Raw genomic sequence first — 18,896 nt, 5'->3', positions numbered from 1 at the left:
AACATAAATTTATTCTGCAAATATTTGAGAGCCTGCTGTGTGCCAGGCACTGCAGATGTTGGCTTTCTTTCTTGGAGAAGGTACCTCTTCTTTTTAATGGCAGCATAGTTTTAGAGCTAGGATGTACCCTAAGGTACTTAATGATTTTTCTATTGATGAACATTTGTTTCTAATTTTTTATGACTTCAACTAATGCCATTGGGGACAGGTTGTCAATATACCTTTTCTTTTTGGTTTTTGTTTTTCTTTTTCTTTTTACAGCTGTGCTGAGATCTATTTTGCGTACCATAAAGTTCACCCATTTGAAGTGTATGGTTCAGTGGGTCTTAGTATACTGTATTCACAGAACATTTTCATCACTCCAAAAAGAAGAAGAAACCCTGAATCTGCCATGAACAGTCACTTGCCATTCCTCCCCCCAGCTCTTGGCAACTGTGAATCCACTTTCTGCGTCTGTGGATTTGCCTGTTTTGAACATTTTCATATAAACAGAATCACACACGATGTGGCCTTTTGTGACGGGCTTCTTCCACATAACATAATGTTTTCAGGGTCCGTTGTCCATCCATTTACAGCATGTGCCAGTGCCTCATTCCTTTTTTTTTTTTTTTTTTTTTTTTTTTTTGAGACGGAATTTTGCTCTTTTTGCCCAGGCTGGAGTGCAATGGCACGATTTTGGCTCACTGCAACGTCCGCCTCCCGGGTTCAAACAATTCTCCTACCTCAGCCTCCCAAGTAGCTGGGATTACAGGCATGCACCACCACGCCTAGCTAATTTTGTATTTTTAGTAGAGATACGGTTTCTCCATGTTGGTCAGGCTGGTCTCAAACTCCTGACCCCAGGTGATCTGCCCGCCTCAGCCTCCCAAAGTGCTGGGATTACAGGTGTGAGCCACCGTACCTGGCTGCCTTCGTTTATCCATCCATCAGTTGGCAAACAGTTGGGCTGTTGCTACTTTGGGGCTATTAGGACAATGCTGCCGTGAACATCGGTATCCAAGCATTTGTGTGGCCATGCACCGTTTAGCACATGTGTATTTCTGCAGGATGAATTTTGAGGAGGCGAAAAAGACACCACTTATAGCTAGCTCTTTGTCTCTGACTATGTAGGTTTGAACATCTCCTAAGTCTTGAGAAATGCTTGGAGGCCATTTCCTGCAGAGGCACACCCCCTTCTTGGGCGGGCTGGGGGAGGCAGTGGCAGAGCCCCGCCCACCTGCCCCAGCGACCAGTGCTCCAGGGTTTTGCATTCAGCCCCTGGCAAACACTCATGGCTAACCCTACAGGTGCCCTTGCCTGTCTTTGACCCAGCACTGGCAAAGGAATTGGCAAAGCCACCAGGTTAATGATGCAAACCCCAGAAATGTGCGGCATAGATGAGAAAGCAAACAGCCTCTCCTTTTGGAGAACTAAAAGAATTTAAAGAAGCTCGCTGGCTCACTCCCTCTCACCAGGAAGGATGTCACTAAACACAGTCCGCATCAATCACTATTTTTGTTAAGCGATTTATGAGTTGCTCAGCTAAGAATAAGGTTGCACGTGGTAGGAGGAGTTCTGTGTGCACCGAGGCCTCATGGAAGGACCGGATTTCTAGGGAGGAAAAGGGAAAAGAGAGTTGATGTTAAAATATCATTTCTATAACGGTAATTCAGCAATGTTCGTCTAGAAGGAGAGCTGCCACATTTGGCAAGATGCTGGGAGAGAAACAAGTATTAAGTACTTGGTTAAAATGACAAACCCCACAAATATGCCCTGGAATGAATATAGCTCCATAGCAGGAGGCACTCCCTAAAGGGTTTAGCATCATCACAAATAGCAAAGAGCATAACTGCTTTTAGAGTTTCAGATATTTAAATCTGCAAAAAATCAGTAGATGATGTCGGTTACGTTGTAACAGCGTGAATTACAACAATGACGCTAATGAATATTTGTGGGCATTTTCCGTGTGCTGGGCTGGCCATTAAACTCCACACTTTGTAGGACTCATCTCATTTAGCACAACCACCCAACACAGATAGAAGTGTTTTCTCCATTTATGGACAAAGAAATGGAAGTGTGAAAAGATTTAAGTCCCTGACTGAGGTCACCCAGCTAGAAACTGGAGGACCCAGGATCTGGACCTAGGCACCCCCGCTAGCCACCTGTTTTAGAACTAGGATGCACTGTAAGGTAGCTAATGGTTTTCCTATTGATGAATATTTGTTTATTATTTATTTATTTATTTTGAGACAGAGTCTCGCTCTGTCACCCAGGCTAGAGTACAGTGGTGCAGTCTTGGCTCACTGCAACCTCCGCCTCCTGGGTTCAGGCGATTCTTCTGCCTCAGCCTCCCGAGTAGTTGGGATTACAGGCACACACCACCAAACACAGCTAATTTTTGTATATTTTTAGTTGAGACGGGGTTTCGCCATGTTGGCCAGGCTGCTCTCAAACTGCTGACCTCAAGTGATCTGCCCGCCTTAGCCTCCCAAAATGTGCTGGGATTACAGGTATGAGCCACCGCCCTCCACCTCGTTTCTAATTTTTTATGAACACCGAGCTCCGAAAGCCAAGCAAAGGGGTGACTCTGTGTATTTCAGAACTCAGTATTCCCTCTGCTTTCTTCCTCTACTCAGTCCCCAATGCCAGATCCTCCAACTGTTCATGACCTTTGAACTTGAGAAGGACCTCTTTTCTGCTTTATCTACAGCTGCTTTCCTGGTGATCTCACCAAGGTACAAGAGTTGAAATGCATCCTAGAACCTCCAGTGTCCTAATGTCTGTAGCCTGGCTCACTCCCCCGAATCCCGGACTTGTGTACCTAGCTGCCTAGGTGGCAGCTGCATGTGGGTGTCATCTGATGGGCATCTGAGGCTTCTGTCACCCAAAACTGGGTGCCTGATTCGACCTCACGCTTGTCTCTCTTCAGCCTCAGCACGGGGCAGCTCCATTCTCTAGGTGCTCAGGCCAACCACAAGCCTTAAGTCAACCTTGACTCCTCTCTTTCTTTCACCCTCTATGTCAAACCCGTCAGCAGATGTGGCTGGCTGTGTCCTCAGGTGTCTCCCAAATGAGACCATTCCTATCACCTAAGTCTTTGTCACCTCTGGCCTGGTTGTCCAGCCCTGACCTTTGCTTCCATTGACCATTGATGCTTCCAAAATATCTGTCAGACCCTGTCCCTGTGCCCTAAACCTTCCAGTAGCTTCCCAGCACACTCAGAGCGAAAGCCAAAGACCCCACTGTGGCCTCCTTGTGTCTCTTAAGGCCGCCTCCTCCTCCTCCTCCTCCTCCTCCTCCTCCTCCTCTTTCTCCTTCTCCTCCTCCTCCTCCTCCTCCTTCTCTTCCTCCTTCTCCTCCTCTTCCTCCTTCTCCTCCTCCTCCTCCTCCTCTTCCTCCTTCTCCTCCTCCTCCTCCTCCTCCTTCTCTTCCTCCTTCTCCTCCTCCTCCTCCTCCTCCTCTTTCTCCTCCTCCTCCTCCTCCTCTTCCTCCTTCTCCTCCTCCTCCTCCTCCTCTTCCTCCTTCTCCTCCTCCTCCTCCTCCTTCTCCTTCTCTTCCTCCTTCTCCTCCTCCTCCTCCTCCTCCTCCTGTCTTAGTCTGTTCAGGCTGTTTCAGCAAAAGGCCATAGACTGGGTGGCTGTAAACAATAGACACGCATCTCTCAGCCCTGGAGGTGGGAAGTCTGAGAAGAGGGTGCCAGCAGGGTCAGGTTCTGGTGAGGGCTCCCCTCTGGGATGCAGATGGCCGTCTTCTTGCTGTGTCCTCACATGGTGGGAAGCCAGAGAGAGCTCTCTGGGGTCCCTTCCATAAGGGAGGGCATGATCCCACCCTCACGACCTAATCACCTCCCAAAGGCCCCACCTCCTAAAGCCACTGCCGTGGGGGGAGGAGTTCAGCATAGGGATTTAAGGGGATACAACATTCAGCCCCCAGCATTCCCCCGGCTCCTCTGGTGACCTTCTCACGTGACCCATGTGACCCCACGTATCCCATGTGCCTCGGCCTTTCCGAGCATCCCTCCTGGCAGAGCCTTCTCAGTAGCAATACTTTCCTCACCTCACTCTGCCTCTCTCCTGCTGCTGCCCCAGGTCACCTCACTGCCCCTGGCCCATGCCGCACTCCACTTGTGCATTTGAGTGTATTTTTCTTCAGAGCATTTGTCACCTCCTGCTGTTCTGTGTCCATGGTGTCGTCTGTCTCTCCCAGAGGAGTCAGCCCCACGTGGTCAGGGACTTGATCTGTTTCATTCCCTGCTGTGTTCTCAGCACTTGGAGCCGGCACATGGTAGATGCTCAGACTGTGTTTGTTGAATGAATGAATGATGGCTGAGTGCCCAGGCTCTGAGCAAGTGTGGTACAGGCACCCTTCAAACCCCAGCCCCTGCACCCAGGGAACCTTGTGGGGTGAGGAGATGCACGGGCACAGGCCGGATGCTAAGAGGAAGGTAGAAAGGTTCCAGCCCACCTTCTCTTCTCGTTGACTTGAGGTTAGGAAGGGGCTAGTTTGGAATGAGAGAAAGAGCTTTCTCCACACTGTGGCATCTGTCCCCTGCCTGAGGTTCCACCTGAACTCCTGCCACAAGCTCCAGATCTGTTCCTATGCCACACCCCCACCCCTGCTACGAAACCCCAGCTCTCTGTGTGCCCACCTGGTCTGCCGCTTTGGGCAGAGCTGCCCTTCCTTCACTTTCCATCTTCCTGAGGGCTGCCCTTCATTCATTCACTCTCCGTCTTCCTGAGGGCTGACCTTGGCTGGTGTCGGTCATTAGTGATGAGGCCCAGAACCTCAGCCGGGACAGAACGAGTTCCTGCTGCCCAGGGCCGGCCTGTCTGGGGGCTGCTGAGAAGTCGCCCTGTGGTCGTCCACAGTCATTCCTGTGTGAGGACGAGACACACACTTTCCACTTGCTGGAGAGGAGGGTCTGGACGGCTTTTTATTGGTGCATTCACCATCTCAGATACTTCTGATCAGTATGAGCCGGGTAAACAGCCAGTTCAGATGGCTCAGACTCCCGGAAGAGGAGCGTTTAGCCCAAATTACTGGTATTAGCCATCCGCATTCAAGCTCATCTTAACCATGAAATTTGCATGGTAAAAAAGAGAATTCGACTAACACAGAAATGCAACTGCGTCTTCATCGTTCCACTCTGTAAGCTTCAGAGGGCTTTCATGCGTTCAGCCTTCCTTCTTTTGATCTTTGAATTGTTTTGAAATTCCATTTGGATGGAAATATTTCCAATATTTATCTTTTTTGTTTTTATATATTTTTTGCAGTTTTTATGGTTTTATTTAAACATAAAACATGCACATGAGCTATCTACTCATTTTCTTCACTGTGCAGCCTGGCGTTGGGGTGGGTGACTCTGATGGCCAGCTGGGCGGCCCTTTCCACGATGGCTTTGCGCTCCTTGGAGGAAGCACTGTGAGCGATCTCAGCACAGGGAGGTTTGTTGCACATCAGCAGCACTTCCAGCTCCTTGACGCTGGGGACCAGGAACTTCCGGAAGCCACAGGGCAGCATGTGCTTTGTTTTTTTGTTGCTCCCATAACCAGTGTTGGGCATCAAGATCTGGCCCTTGCAGGCACGGTGGCTCACGCCTGCAATTCCAGCACTTTGGGAGGCTGAGGAGGGTGGATCCCCTGAGGTCAGGAGTTTGAGATCAACCTAGCCAACATGGTGAAACGCTGTCTTTAATAAAAATACAAAAACTAGCCAGGCGTGGTGGTGGGTGCCTGTAATCCCAGCTACTCTGGAGGCTGAGGCAGGAGAATTGCTTCAACCTGGAAGGCGGAGGTTGCAGGGAGCTGAGATCGCACCATTGCACTGCAGCCTGCGCAACAGAGCGAGACTCCGTCTCAAGAAAAAAAAAAAAAATCTGGCTCTTGAACCTTCTGCGAACCCTGTTGTCAATTCCTCTGGGTTTCCTCCAGTTACACTTAATTTTGACATATTGTTCTGACTGGTGCCGGATGAACTGTTTGGTCCTCTTTTTGACGACCTTGGGCTTCATGAGGAGTCTGAAGGCGGCCATGATGCTGAGGAGGAGATGGCTGCCACCTCCGTAGGCAGCATCAAAGAGAGAGGGGCCTTTTTTTCTTTTTTATGTCCTCGGAAGGAAGACTTCATATTTCTTTTTTAAGAGCCAGGATCTCTCTCTGTCGCCCAGGCTGGAGTGCAGTGATGCAATCATTGCTCACTGCATCCTCCACCTCCTGGGCTCAAGCAATCCTCCTGCCTCAGCCTCCTGAGTAGCTGGGACTGCAGGCACACCCACCTTACCCAGATAATTTTTAATTTTGTTTTTCTAGAGACAAGGTCTCACTTTGTTACCCAGACTGGTCTCAAACTCCTGGTCTCAAGCAATTCACCCACCTCAGCCTCTCAGAGCACTGGGATTACAGACATGAGCCACTGCACCTGGCCCAAATATTTATCTTTTAAAATGTATGCAGAAGTGAAACATGCTTTCCAAGAGCAGCAATGGGCAGGGTCACCCAGCGCCCAGGTGGATACGTGGGCTGCCAAGGCTTCCAGAAGCCAGGACAAATGGAAAGAATATTGGAACATGGAAAGGTCTGAAAGGTGGCAATTTGTCCAAGTCTCCATTTGAATCAGAAGAGAAGCGGTGGGTCAGGAAGGGGGTGATTTGAGTTCTGTTTCATCAGACTCATCTCTGTTTCTCTTTCCATCTCTCGGGCGGAGTTAGAACATTTTATTCCTTTTTTTTTCCAAAATTATCCTTTGCTCTGCTTTGGGAACTGACTTAATACGGAGCTGGGAATGGAGACACCAAAAACAGAACTAGACAAAGCTGAGGGTTTGTTCTTGCCCCTCCTGGACAGTGTGAGTTGCTCGCTGCTTTCAGGCCCTGTCTGAAGTCGTCCCCAACCCCACACCGGGAGAAAACGTTTCCTGAGGAAAACGAAAACCCCTCGCAAAACCTGATGGAACAGAAAAGCCGTTTACAATAGTTTACAGGTTTTAAGGTGCCTTTTTACATGTTAAAAATAACATTTCCCCTCAAGCTTTTGAATTAAATTGCCTTTCTAAAACAGAATTGATTTTAGTGTATCTTCTTAGAATTAATTGGGGCTAATTAGTTTAAAAACCTGAAATACCTCCAACATTTCCCTCTTTGGGTTTAATTCTAACAATGAGTTTAACAAGACCCTTTTGCTCCGTCTTCTCAGCGCACACTGAAGTTTTGCTTTGGGGTTGAAATTTTCTTGGGGACAGAAATAGAATGTCCTTTTGTCGTTCTCATTGGGTTGGACGGTGACGTTTGAGACCAGCAAAGAGATGACAGATGGAACAAATATTTCTAATTTTGTCTTTCTTTGCTTCATTTTCATGTCTTCGGAGACCCCTGGGTCTTGCTGAGGGGATCTCTGACTTGGCTTCATTTTCTGTCCCAGGCCGATTGAGATGTGTCTGTGCCTCAAAGACAGACTTAAAAGTACCGACAGGTTCTTTCCCTCCCAAAGACAGGCGAGACCTCCTCCCGCCAGGCTGAGTCCATTCCTTGTGTGGGGCCAGGGAGCTCTGCTTCCCAAACTCTCACAGCAAGATTCCTGGCCTCCCTCATTTGTCTTGCATTAAATTTTCTTGCAATCTTGCTTAATTCGAGCATGACTTAGCAAGAAATGCATTTTTAATATGTGACTCTAACACTTTCTTATTTAGGATGCGTGTTTGTACGTTGACATAGCAAGAAAAATAGGTATATTAAAACGCACTTCTAATAATACTCAAGTGTGGAAAGATTAGCCATTTGGCAAATTTGAAAAGAGGTATGGAGTAACCATAAGGAAAACAGTGAGGGCCAGGCACGGGGGCTCAAGCCTGTAGTCCAGCACTTTGGGAGGCTGAGGTGGGAAGACTGCTTGAGGCCAAGAGTTCAGGACCAGCCTGGTCAACATAGTGTGACCTTGCCCGTACAATTTTTGTTGTTGTTGTTTTAAGTAGCCAAGCGTGGTGGTGGGCACCTGTAGTCCTAGCTACCTGGGAGGTTAAGGCAGGAGGATCACTGGGCTGAGGGCCCAGGAGTTTGAGGCTGCAGTGAGCTATGATCCAACCACTATATTCCAGCCTGGGTGACAGAGCAAGACCCTGTCTCTAGAAAAGAAAAAGAAAGCAGGGAAAAAGGCAAATCAGGTGCATAAACCTGAGGAGTGGGGCTTCTGTCAGGCGTTGAGGTAGGACCATGGGCTGGGGGCAGGTATTGGTTCCATGGAGACCAGGTGAGCCTGTGAACCCAGGGTCTGCTGGAGGCTTTGATGTGAGGTCTGTGGACCTAAGTCATCATACTTGAAGCCCTATCCTGTGGCTTCAAGCCCTTCCACTTGCTGAGACTGGAGGTCCCCAGCAGCCAGCTATTGAGGCTGACCAGGAGTAAACACAGGGATTCCATGGGTGAAGAATGGGATTGGGGACCAGGAAGGACTCCCCCCGAAAGGACTATGACTTGGTGTCCATCTTCCAGGAAGATGTTTTCTCTCCTGTACTGGTGGATGCACATCCATGCATCTAGCCCTGGCCAAGCCCTCCTGTGTTCTGCAGGACATCCCATTCCATCCCATCCACATCCCATCCCATCCCATCCACATCTCATTCCACCCCATCCACATACCATTCCATGCCATCCACATCCCATTCCACCCCATCCACATCCCATCCCACCCCATCCACATCCCATCCCATCCACATCCCATTCCATCCCATCCCACCCCATCCACATCCCATCCCACCCCATCCACATCCTATGCCATCCACATCCCATCCCACCCCATCCACATCCCATCCCATCCACATCCCATTCCACCCCATCCACATCTCATTCCATCCCATCCACATCCCATCCCACCCCATCCACATCCCATCCCACCCCATCTACATCCCATCCCACCCCATCCACATCTTATCCCATCCCATCCACATCCCATTCCGTCCACATCTCATTCCATCCCATCCACATCCCATTCCACCCTATCAACATCCCATCCCACCACATCCATATCCCATCCCACCCCATCCACATCCCATCCCACCCCATCCACATCCCATCCCACCCCATCCACATCCCATGCCATCCACATCTCATTCCACCCCATCTACATCCCATCCTACCCCATCCACATCCCATCGCATGCACATCTCATCCCACCCCATCCACATCCCATCCCACCCCATCCACATCCCATCCATCCACATCCCATTTCATCCCATCCACATCCCATCCCATCCACATCCCATCCCACCCATCCACATCCCATCCCACCCCATCTACATTCCATCCCCCCGCATCCACATCCCATTCCATCCACATCCCATCCCATCCCATCCACATCCCATCCCACCCCATCCACATCCCATCCCATCCACATCTCATCCCACCCCATCCACATCCCATCCCACCACATCCACATCCCATCCCATCCACATTCCATTCCATCCCATCCACATCCCATCCCACCCCATCCACATCCCATTCCATCCCATCCACATCCTGTCCCACCCCACCCACATCCCATTCCATCCCATCTACATCCCATCCCATCCTGTCCATATCCCATCCCATTCTATTCACATCCCATCCCACCCCATCCACATCCCATTCCACCCCATCCACATCCCATTCCATCCCATCCATGCAAGAACACGCACTTGCAAGTCTCCCTTCTTGCTCCTATCCCAGTTCCCTCCTGGTAGGTCCTTCCTGCTATTATTTCTTTCATTTTCAGAAACCCTCTCTCAATCTTCCCTTTCCGGCTGCCACCCCATTCCTCTTCCTATCTTTCTAGCAAAAGTTCCTCAAAAGAACCATCTGGTCCTCCTGTCTCCAGTTCTGCTCCACTTGGGGCTCTCCTGAACCTGCTCCAACCTCTGTGGCTTTTGCACACACTTTTCCCCTGGAACTCCGCTTCACAATCACTGGTGACCTCCACTTTGCTAAGTCCGGTGATCACCACTCAACCCCAGAGTCACTTGGTTCCAGGACACCACTTGCTCATACTTCTTTGGCCTGCTCTTTTCAGGCTCCTGCTTCTTGGGGATCTCTAAATGGCAGAGAGCTCCAGAACTCAGCCCTAGGCCTCTTTTCTCTACTCTCCCTTGGTGAGTCCAGATAGTCTTATGGTTTTAACTAGGTCATTTATACACTGATGACTCCAGCCTACATCGTGTATACACTGGTGGCTCTAGCTCATGTCCTCTATACACTGATGGCTCCAGCCATGTCATCTATACACTGATGGCTCCATCCTATGTTCTCTATACACTGATGGCTTCAGCCCACATCCTCTATACACTGGTGGCTCTAGGTCATGTCCCCTATACACTGATGGCTCCAGCCATGTTATGTATACACTGATGGCTCCAACTCATATATTCTATACACTGATGGCCCCAGCCTGCAATTTCTATACACTGATGGCTCCAAATCATATATTCTATATACTGATGGCCCCAGCCTGCATTCTCTATACACCGATGGCTCCAACTCACCCCTCAGCCTGAGACTTACATAATCTGCCTGCTTTCTCAGCATCTCAACCTGGGTGTCTAGGAGCCTCTCACACTTTACACCTTTAGAACTCAACTCCCAAGTGCTCTCCAGCGCTGCTTCTTGGGCAATTTTACTGACCTCATCCTTTTAGTTGCCAAAAACCTTGGAGGTACCCTTGACCCGTCAGCAAATCTGGCTGACTCTACCTCCTATGTTTATCCAGAGTCTGTGACTTTGCCCCTCCACGGCTCACAGCCAAGCCCCCCTCCCTTGCCCAGATTATCACATTAGCCACCAGATTGCTCTCTCTGCTCCCACCCTTTTCCTTCTTCCCCTGTTCTCAACCCAGCAGCCAGAGGGGCCTGGTTAAAATGCAAGTCAAACCAGGCCATTCCTGGGCTCAAACCTTGTGATGGCTTCCGTTCACCCCAAGCAAAAGCCAGAGCCCCTGCGATGGCCTGTGTGGGCCTTTCTCCTTCTTGCCTTCTGGTTCATTCAGCCTGGTTCCAAGCCAGGCACTGTCCTGCCTTGGGGCCTTTGTACTGGCTTTTCCCTCCATTAGGAACGCTCTTCCCCAGGATATCTGAATAGTGCCGTCCCACACTTTCCTCATCTCTTTTTTTTTTGAGACGGAGTCTCGCTCTGTAGCCCAGGCTGGAGTGCAGTGGCCGGATCTCAGCTCACTGCAAGCTCCGCCTCCCGGGTTCACGCCATTCTCCAGCCTCAGCCTCCCGAGTAGCTGGGACTACAGGCGCTGCCACCTCGCCCGGCTATTTTTTGTATTTCTTAGTAGAGACGGGGTTTCACCGTGTTAGCCAGGATGGTCTCGATCTCCTGACCTCGTGATCCGCCCATCTCGGCCTCCCAAAGTGCTGGGATTACAGGCTTGAGCCACCGCGCCCGGCCCTTTCCTCATCTCTTTAATGAGCCCGCCCAGGGAAGCATTTGACAACCCTTTAAAAATTGCAACCTCTTCCTATCCCAGCACTCCTTCTGTCTGCTTCGTTTTCCCCCTTGGTACTTGTCACCAGATGATATAGGGTGTCATCTGATGTACGACATATTTTTATCACTTACCTTGTTTACTGTCCATTTGCCCCTGTCTTCCCACATGGTCTAGAATAGAAACTCCATGAGGGCAGGGAATTGTGTTTTGATGACTGGTCAATGCCATGCCCATGCTATGGATCCAATAAATATTTTATTGAAATCAATGAATGACACAGTTAGGATCTCTGTTACTCATCCTTCTGGACATGGGGTTTGGAGTCCTCACAGCCGCACCTCAACGCCTCCCTCGGGATGCAGCATCCAGGCAGAACCCGGCCATGTACCCTAAGCAAAGCCTCCCTGGCACCAGCTGCTGGTGGTTTGACCTCCAGAACTAGCATTCAAGGATGTCACCTCATCACCACTTAGCCATGGGTTAACTGCCCAAGAGTCTGGCTTCCAACTCCTCATCTCCCTTGAACAGAGACTCAAATTCTAACAGTATAGAATCTGTCTTCCTTTCTTCTCAGGGAGACATGTCTGTTCCATCCTGTTTATTCTAGGAATGACTCCGGGATGATAACCTTAAAAAAACAGTTTCTGTGCACTGACTGTGTCTGTCTCAAAGGGCAAACCTCCACTGAGAGCTCCTTAAAGGCTATGCTTGGCCATGCACAAATCTGTCAGCATTGTGGGCTTTTATCATCCACAATGTTGACCCATCGAAGCTGCAGCTACACGCTGCTCATTCTATCAGAATGTTTTAAGATCCTTGGCTGGTCCCACCAAAAACAAGAGCACTGCTTAGAGCTCTGTGTTCCCCTTGAAAGGTGGTGGTGCCACCTCACCCTCTCCTGGTCCCAAAGCCTCAGGGAAGCCATGCTCAGCATGAACTGCTCTAGGCATAACAAAAACTGCACTGGCTTCAGTTTAGCCCTTTTCCCCCTCCGTGGGTCAAGATTGCCCAACCGTGTGCCTCTTTCCGGAGACGTGTGTCCATTGTGTGTCCTGCCATCTGGGGGCATCTGATGTGGCATGGCTTCCTCTTAGAAAAGTCTTCCTCTCCCTGGGTAGGGAGGGAAGAGCCGGCGCAGTGACGTCAGAGATAATGTAAGTCCCTCCCGGCAAAGCCCCACAAGGCATTTCTGACGCTGAGTCAGTGGTTCCCTTTGCACTTGTTCCATACGTACATGATGTTTCCAAAAGTCTTTTAAATTCAGTATCAGCTCCTCTGTTTTCACACTTTTTTCCAAATAGTTTAATCCGTGATTCATTTTACTTCGCCCAGAAAACACTTATGCAGCTATGAACTCTCCCACATTGTTTGTTTGATGATAAATAGATTCTTTCCTCTTGGAGAAAAGGGCACTTTCTCCTCCCAGTACTAGGAAGGACTGAAATCCCTCCTGTGATGCCCTCTTACCTCAGAGGGAGTTGTTCCTCCTTGGGTTTTGTTATTTCAGAACAAATATGGTAAACTGTTTTCCCGTCAGTTACTATAGAGAAGAGATTATTTGCCTTTCTCTTAGTGCTTCTGAAAATAATAGATTACATATTTGGGAGGGTTTTTTTTAGATCTGGTTAATGTGAGATAGAGGGGGTTGCTCCGGGATGACATTGTTTGGTTTGGGAAGTATTCTCCCGGTTGCCCAGCAACAGGCTCTTGGAAACGGGAGTGGACTGCGTTGCCCCTGGCAACCGTTGTTACTTAGCAAACAATGAGCGCCGGGCAAACAGTGCCAAGACTGCGGACTCCAGGTTTTAATTGAACATCTGCATATATTTTTCTCTGATTAAATTTGAGTTTGATTTGCCACAACAGGTAGACATGGGTCCACTCGGGATCTACTTGAAAGAACCAATATTGTAATGTTGACTCCCATGCTGCATAAACGCAGAGGCCCCATTGAAACAAACTTCTGGCCATTCGAATATGTCCTAGACTGCTCTCAACTGGAGACTTATTTTAGTCTTAAGTGCAATTTCTTTTTTGATCTAATTCCTGGTGTTCAGAAAATCATTACTTGTCCAACCTACTACCGTACATCACTGATAAATCCGCAATTTCTGGAGCGCTTTTCAGCACGATGCCTTCATTTCTGCTGCCTAAGAATTTCAGAAGAGCGAAGAGTTGAGCCCTGGCTGGCTCACATGTAGAGACATTCACAGATAGGGTTGGCTGGGGGTGGAAATTGGACCCAGCACCTTCTGGTTTCGTGTGCTCAATGTTCCTGCTGAGAAGTTGGGTCCTCCCGTGGCCCTCAGTGGGATGTGTGTTACGTTTATTAAGGGAGGTCTCATTTTCCCACTAACAAAGTGCCCTGTTGATGGGCCCTTTGCAGCCCCAGGTTGGATTTTGATCAAAACAGCCTCACTCCCCCACCTCCTCACTGGCGAGCCAGAGATAGCGGTTGTTTACAAGGGTTTGTTGCTTAGGTAAACACCACCCCTGAACTTCATTCAGAGCAGGTGACATATTTCTTTCCCTCCTCCCAGCACTGCCCCAGCCCCCGCCCCCACTGCCAGGGCTATAAATTAAGAACTGTTAGCCAGGACAGGTTTTTGGTGAAGACTTTATTCTTCCTTATTCATCTCGAGTGCAATCTGACTAATGCAGCAACAGCCGCAAAAGTGTCACCTGTAACAGACACTCCAGCCTGTCACTAAAACAGCTGCTGTGGTTCCTGTGGTGAGACTCGCTTTGGTTGTATGGATTTTTTTTTTTTTTTTTTTTTTTTTGAGACGGAGTCTCGCTGTGTCGCCCAGGCTGGAGTACAGTGGCCGGATCTCAGCTCACCGCAAGCCCCACCTCCCGGGTTTACGCCATTCTCCTGCCTCAGCCTCCCGAGTAGCTGGGACTACAGGCGCCCGCCACCTCGCCCGGCTAGTTTTTTTTTGTATTTTTTAGTAGAGACGGGGTTTCACCGTGTTAGCCAGGATGGTCTCGATCTCCTGACCTCGTGATCCGCCCGTGTATGGATATTTTTTTAAGGGCGATTCACTTTGTTGCTGAATGCCCCCAAGAAAATGTTCATTGCACGTTTGTTACCAGCATTTCAGCTAATGTCTTAGGACTATTTAAAGTATCTAAACAAATTTCCCAACTTTCTTTTGCAGCAGAAACTTATAATGGAATGTCATTTGTGTTATATAACAAATAAAAGTAAGCTTGTGTTTTTTTCCTTAAAAAGGCAAGCTGATTAGCCATCAGCCTTATTAGATGCAATAATTAGGATCCAATGGCTGTGAGTGTTGTTGGAATCAAAATGAATAAGGTCTGACTTACACAAAGACTCCCCCAAAGATTAAAATACATGCTTTGTCCTGCAACCTGTTGTAGGATAGTTGTAGAAGACCACTATATACTTCAAAAGATAAATCTTCCCAAAGAAATGCTGTTCTGCCTTCTACAATATTATTTTCTGCCCAGTCCTCGGTTTAAGTAAGTCATTTTTCAGGAATTAGAGCCTCATTAAAATTTTTTTTTAATTGATCATTTTCTTATTTCCCATGGAAGTATTTTCCCATATATCAGGCTTTGCAATTTGGGCAAACCACTTAACATCTTTAGGTAAGTTTCTTCATGTGTTTGATGAAAGAGCTGGGTTAGGTGGTTTTTAAAGGGGCCTCTCCATGCTGTGGTTTTAGGTGGAAATTCTTGTATTTGAACTAGGCTGTTTCTCCGCTACTTAATTTCCAGAATCAAGTCACGACCGGAGGGGAGGTAGGGTGTAGATTGGAAAGGTCTCGTATGTGATGTTGGTGGGATCTGGAAAACCAGCCTCCTCCTGGCCCGAATCAGTCATGGAGACGTGGAAAGAACATGCACTGCCTGTTGCCCTGTGCTCACTGGCAGTCTCTCGAGATGGCTGTCAGGGACAGGAAGGGCCACACAGGCAGGACGAAACCCTGTCCCCAGGTGGGCACAGGTGCCCAGTGGGCCTGCTGCCGTGTCAGGTCACCAGGCTGGGAATGCAGGAGATGCTACTGCTGAGGAACTGTCACTTGTCATTTCCGGGTCCACTCTCTACCCTCTGGCAGCGTGGGTCGCTCTGAAAGATTTTGAAGGTGGGACAGGAGAAGGGGAGTGAGGTGAGGCCTCCGCATGCCAGATTTTCACTGGCACATTCCCCATCTTCATCTTGACCATCAGCAGCTGCACTGCAGCCCTGCTCATGGTCAGAAAGGGAGAGAAACATGAGAGGGAAAGAAAGGCTGGTAAGAGAAGGAGCAGAACACAAAAGCATGATGCCTTAGGAAGCCGCTCCCAAGAACCCTGGGACAGGCCCCTGTGCTCAGCTGAAGACGGGAGCTGGAGGCCGACATGGTGAAGGTGGCTAGAACAGGTGGGCAGCCCAGAGCAGGCAGGCTGCTCATTCTCTTTTTCATTGCAAAATACGCCTTGAGCATCTTTGCAGGCAATGTGCTACGTAGGGGCTGGAGTTGGGGTGAGGGAGCTGCGAGGGGGCTGCTGAGATGACACAGACCCAGACTTTGTTTTCTCAAGAAGGGCTGACTAGCCAAGAAGCCAGATGTGAACAGCTGCATGACAGGAAGGAATCTGAGGGGCCAGCACGGAGAGTGGTTTGGTGAATCTGGAAACGCTGTGTGGAGTAAAGGTGCGGCCTTAGACGTGTGGCTCTCCACGGGGGTGGTCCTGCCCCCGGGCACACTGGGCGATGTCTGGAGACATTTGTGGTTGTCACGACAGCGGTCAGGGGTGGTTTCCTGGCATGGAGTGGGTGGAGACCAGGGATGCTGCTCAGCACCCTGCGGTGCCCAGGACAGCCCCAGCCCAGAGCATGCTCCTGCCCCTCGTGCCCGCATTGCTGAGGTCAGGAAAACCTGTGTGAGATGACAAGCTGACTGGAGAGAGGGTTTCCCCACTGCTCGTCACTTGTGTGGGGTCCCCTTTGGAGCTGCTGGCTGCTGTCTCTCTGTCTCCCTCCCTCTTTAATGCAGCAGTCACTTTGATCTTAGCTGTCATGGGCAGGTGGACTTTGAGGGACAGAGCGCTGCCCAGCCTGCCTGGCCCTGCTGGAGGGGTCTTGTCCATCCCCACCCTGGCAGGTGCATCGGCCCCATTCTCACCCTCCCTGCGTTGTATGCAGGGGACACCAGTGCCAGCCTCCGGTGGCACTCCATGCATTGCCACCACCTTGTCACTGTGAGTCTGGACCACTGTGTGCCACGCTGCCTCCTTCAATTCTGCAGACCTTAGACATGCAGGCAGAAGCAGCTGCTCAGTGCAGGGGCCGGTGCTCAGGCCTGGGGGTCTGGCAGGCGTGAGCTCTAATTCCATTTGAATCAGAGGGTCCTTCGGGGTTGTGTGGCCATCTCATTTAAACACTCAATCCGGAATCAGAGGAAGCCCGGCTTTCCCCATGAAGCAGGCACCAGGGAGAGAGTTTCAAACCAAGTAGCTGGATGCATGAGGGAGAAGGTGGCCTGGGAGCAAGAGCGAGAGCGGCAGGACAGGAGCGGCAGGAGACGCAACAGCTCACGGGAGGGGATGTGGGTGACCCCAGCAGGGGCCAGGCACCAGAATGGTACAGACAGGTGACCTTGGTCTCTGGAAGGGGAGGGAAAGGACGAGCAGATATTGAATATGCGCGACTGGCCAGGGAGTGACCCCCAGATCTTTACATTCGGAAAAACCCACTGCTGTAAACGCACAGGGAACTGCTTCTGGGGATAGACAGAGGGAATGGTCATTCTAAGTTACGCTTATTTACAAGTTCCTCCCAGTTACTGAGAATGAAGAAAGAGCCACTTACTTCTCAACTGGAACCACAGAGGACTGGAGAAATGTCCAAGTCTGGCTCGAACTCATCCAGTCACTCCCCACAGGGACTGTATCAGTTCATGATCACTCCAATAGCATCAGCTAAATTCTAGAAACTTCTAAAGCAAAAGCTAAGCTTGTGTTGTTATTTGGAGTTCTCTTTGGCATGGGGTTGGGGAAGCGATTTATATACGGAAAAGAAGCGGAAGCTTCACATGGGTCGGAAAGCGGTGGCTCCGGAGGCTCCAGAGTCATAAAAACATGTGCTTCCTCCTCCTAAAGGAGTGACTTAGCCAAACCCAAGCCGAAGCCCCAGTCCAGCCTGCCTCTTCCTGCTTGGTGACCTTCAGCTCATGGCTCGCCCTTTCTGAGCCTCAGCATGTGTGTTGTGTCTAGAGCAGAGGTGATGTGGCCACAGCTTTCTCAGAGTCAGTCGGCCCCCACGTGTACCGGTTTTGCCCACAGTCTGGGACTCGGTCTGGCCACCGGCTGCTGCCACTGCTGTTGTCCTTGGGGTTGTGTCCATCTTTCGTTTGGCTACTTTGGTTTTTTGGTTGTTTTGGGTTGTTTTGTTTTGTTGTTTATTCTTTGTAGAGACAGGGTCTTCGTGTGTCTCCCAGGCTGGAGTGCAGTAGTGCAGTCAGCTTACTGCAGCCTCAAATTCCTGACCTCAAGCAATCCTCTGGCCTCAACCTCCCAAAGTGCTGAAATTACAGACAGAAGCCACCTTCCCCGGCCCCCAGTTTTTTGTTTGTTCGTTTGTAGAGACGGGGCCTCGCTATGTTGCCCAGGCTGGTCTCGAACTCCTGGGTTCAGTGGATCCTCCCGCCCCTGCCTAGGTCATATTTCATTGATCAGGCACCTGCTGGGATCTACACTCAGGGTGGGCACATCAACTACATCATTCCCTTCCCCCTCCCAGCCCCTTTCTCAGATTAAGAAACCAAGGCCACGGCCACAGTCAGTAAGTAAGTGAGTGACAGGCCTGGGATTTGAACCTGAAGCCTGGCCTCCTCCCTCTGCTGTGGGTGGCCGTACCTCCTTCCCAGCCACTCGGCACTCCCCTTGGCATTTGTTCTTATTTATATAAATAATGGAGGTTGCAAAGTCTTTTTACCCCGGCTGGAGCCGACTCCCCAGTAAGATCCAAAGGCGGGGCTGGGAGTAGGAAGGGAACCAAGTGTTCCCTTTCTTTGGATGCGCTCTGTGGGGCAGGGCTCTCTGCTGCCTGTGGACGGCCTTCAGGTGACAGGGTCTTGATCAGCCAAACTTGTGAGTGTGAAGGGCGGGCTCCAGCCCTCTGAAGAAGGGATCCTACAGACAGCAGACCCTTTCGACATCGAAATGTCTGGAACCCCCACCTTGGTAGTTAATCCCTTGGTTTAGCACATGCTTTCTATGCAGTGAAAACTCATGGGAGGGTTTTTTCAGCCAGGGAATGAGAAGACATTGTTATCTTTTGAATCACCCCAATGTGAAAGAAAATTGGCTCGGGCCGAGGCTGGAAGCAGGGAGACCAATTAGGAGGCGGATGCGGTGGTTCCAGGTAGGAGATGGGGAGGCAGGGGCTCACTAAAATAGTAGCAGCAGGAGCGGAAGGAAGGGGGAGGCAGAGATGGTATCAGGTGGAGACAGCAG

General features: G+C 50.0%; 2 protein-coding genes and 1 long non-coding RNA gene across 38 annotated transcripts in view; 1 reads left to right on the top strand and 2 right to left on the bottom strand.

Annotated features, from left to right (window-relative positions):
* Positions 1-18,896, top strand: part of RFX2 (regulatory factor X2) — a 205,281-nt gene that overhangs the window by 109,937 nt on the left and 76,448 nt on the right. The window lies entirely within an intron of this gene.
* Positions 5,174-6,062, bottom strand: LOC144337002 (large ribosomal subunit protein eL32-like). Its single transcript, XM_077979585.1, has 2 exons — positions 5,865-6,062; positions 5,174-5,557 (listed from the first exon to the last, which is right to left on the bottom strand). Exons 1-2 carry the CDS (start codon positions 6,008-6,010, stop codon positions 5,296-5,298), a joined length of 408 nt encoding a protein of 135 aa, XP_077835711.1. The 5' UTR covers positions 6,011-6,062; the 3' UTR covers positions 5,174-5,295.
* On the bottom strand, positions 14,938-17,422 carry LOC144337016 (uncharacterized). 2 transcript variants are annotated; one of them, XR_013409608.1, is made up of 2 exons: positions 17,251-17,422; positions 14,938-17,045 (listed from the first exon to the last, which is right to left on the bottom strand). It is a non-coding gene; the product is annotated as an uncharacterized LOC144337016 (long non-coding RNA). The 2 variants fall into 2 exon arrangements; XR_013409609.1 differs by having other exon boundaries at positions 14,938-15,525.

Source organism: Macaca mulatta, chromosome 19 (assembly GCF_049350105.2).
Source record: "Macaca mulatta isolate MMU2019108-1 chromosome 19, T2T-MMU8v2.0, whole genome shotgun sequence".
Classification (NCBI taxonomy): domain Eukaryota; kingdom Metazoa; phylum Chordata; class Mammalia; order Primates; family Cercopithecidae; genus Macaca; species Macaca mulatta.
The sequence above is the reverse complement of the archived record's forward strand: the minus strand, read 5'-3'. Positions and strand labels throughout refer to the sequence as shown.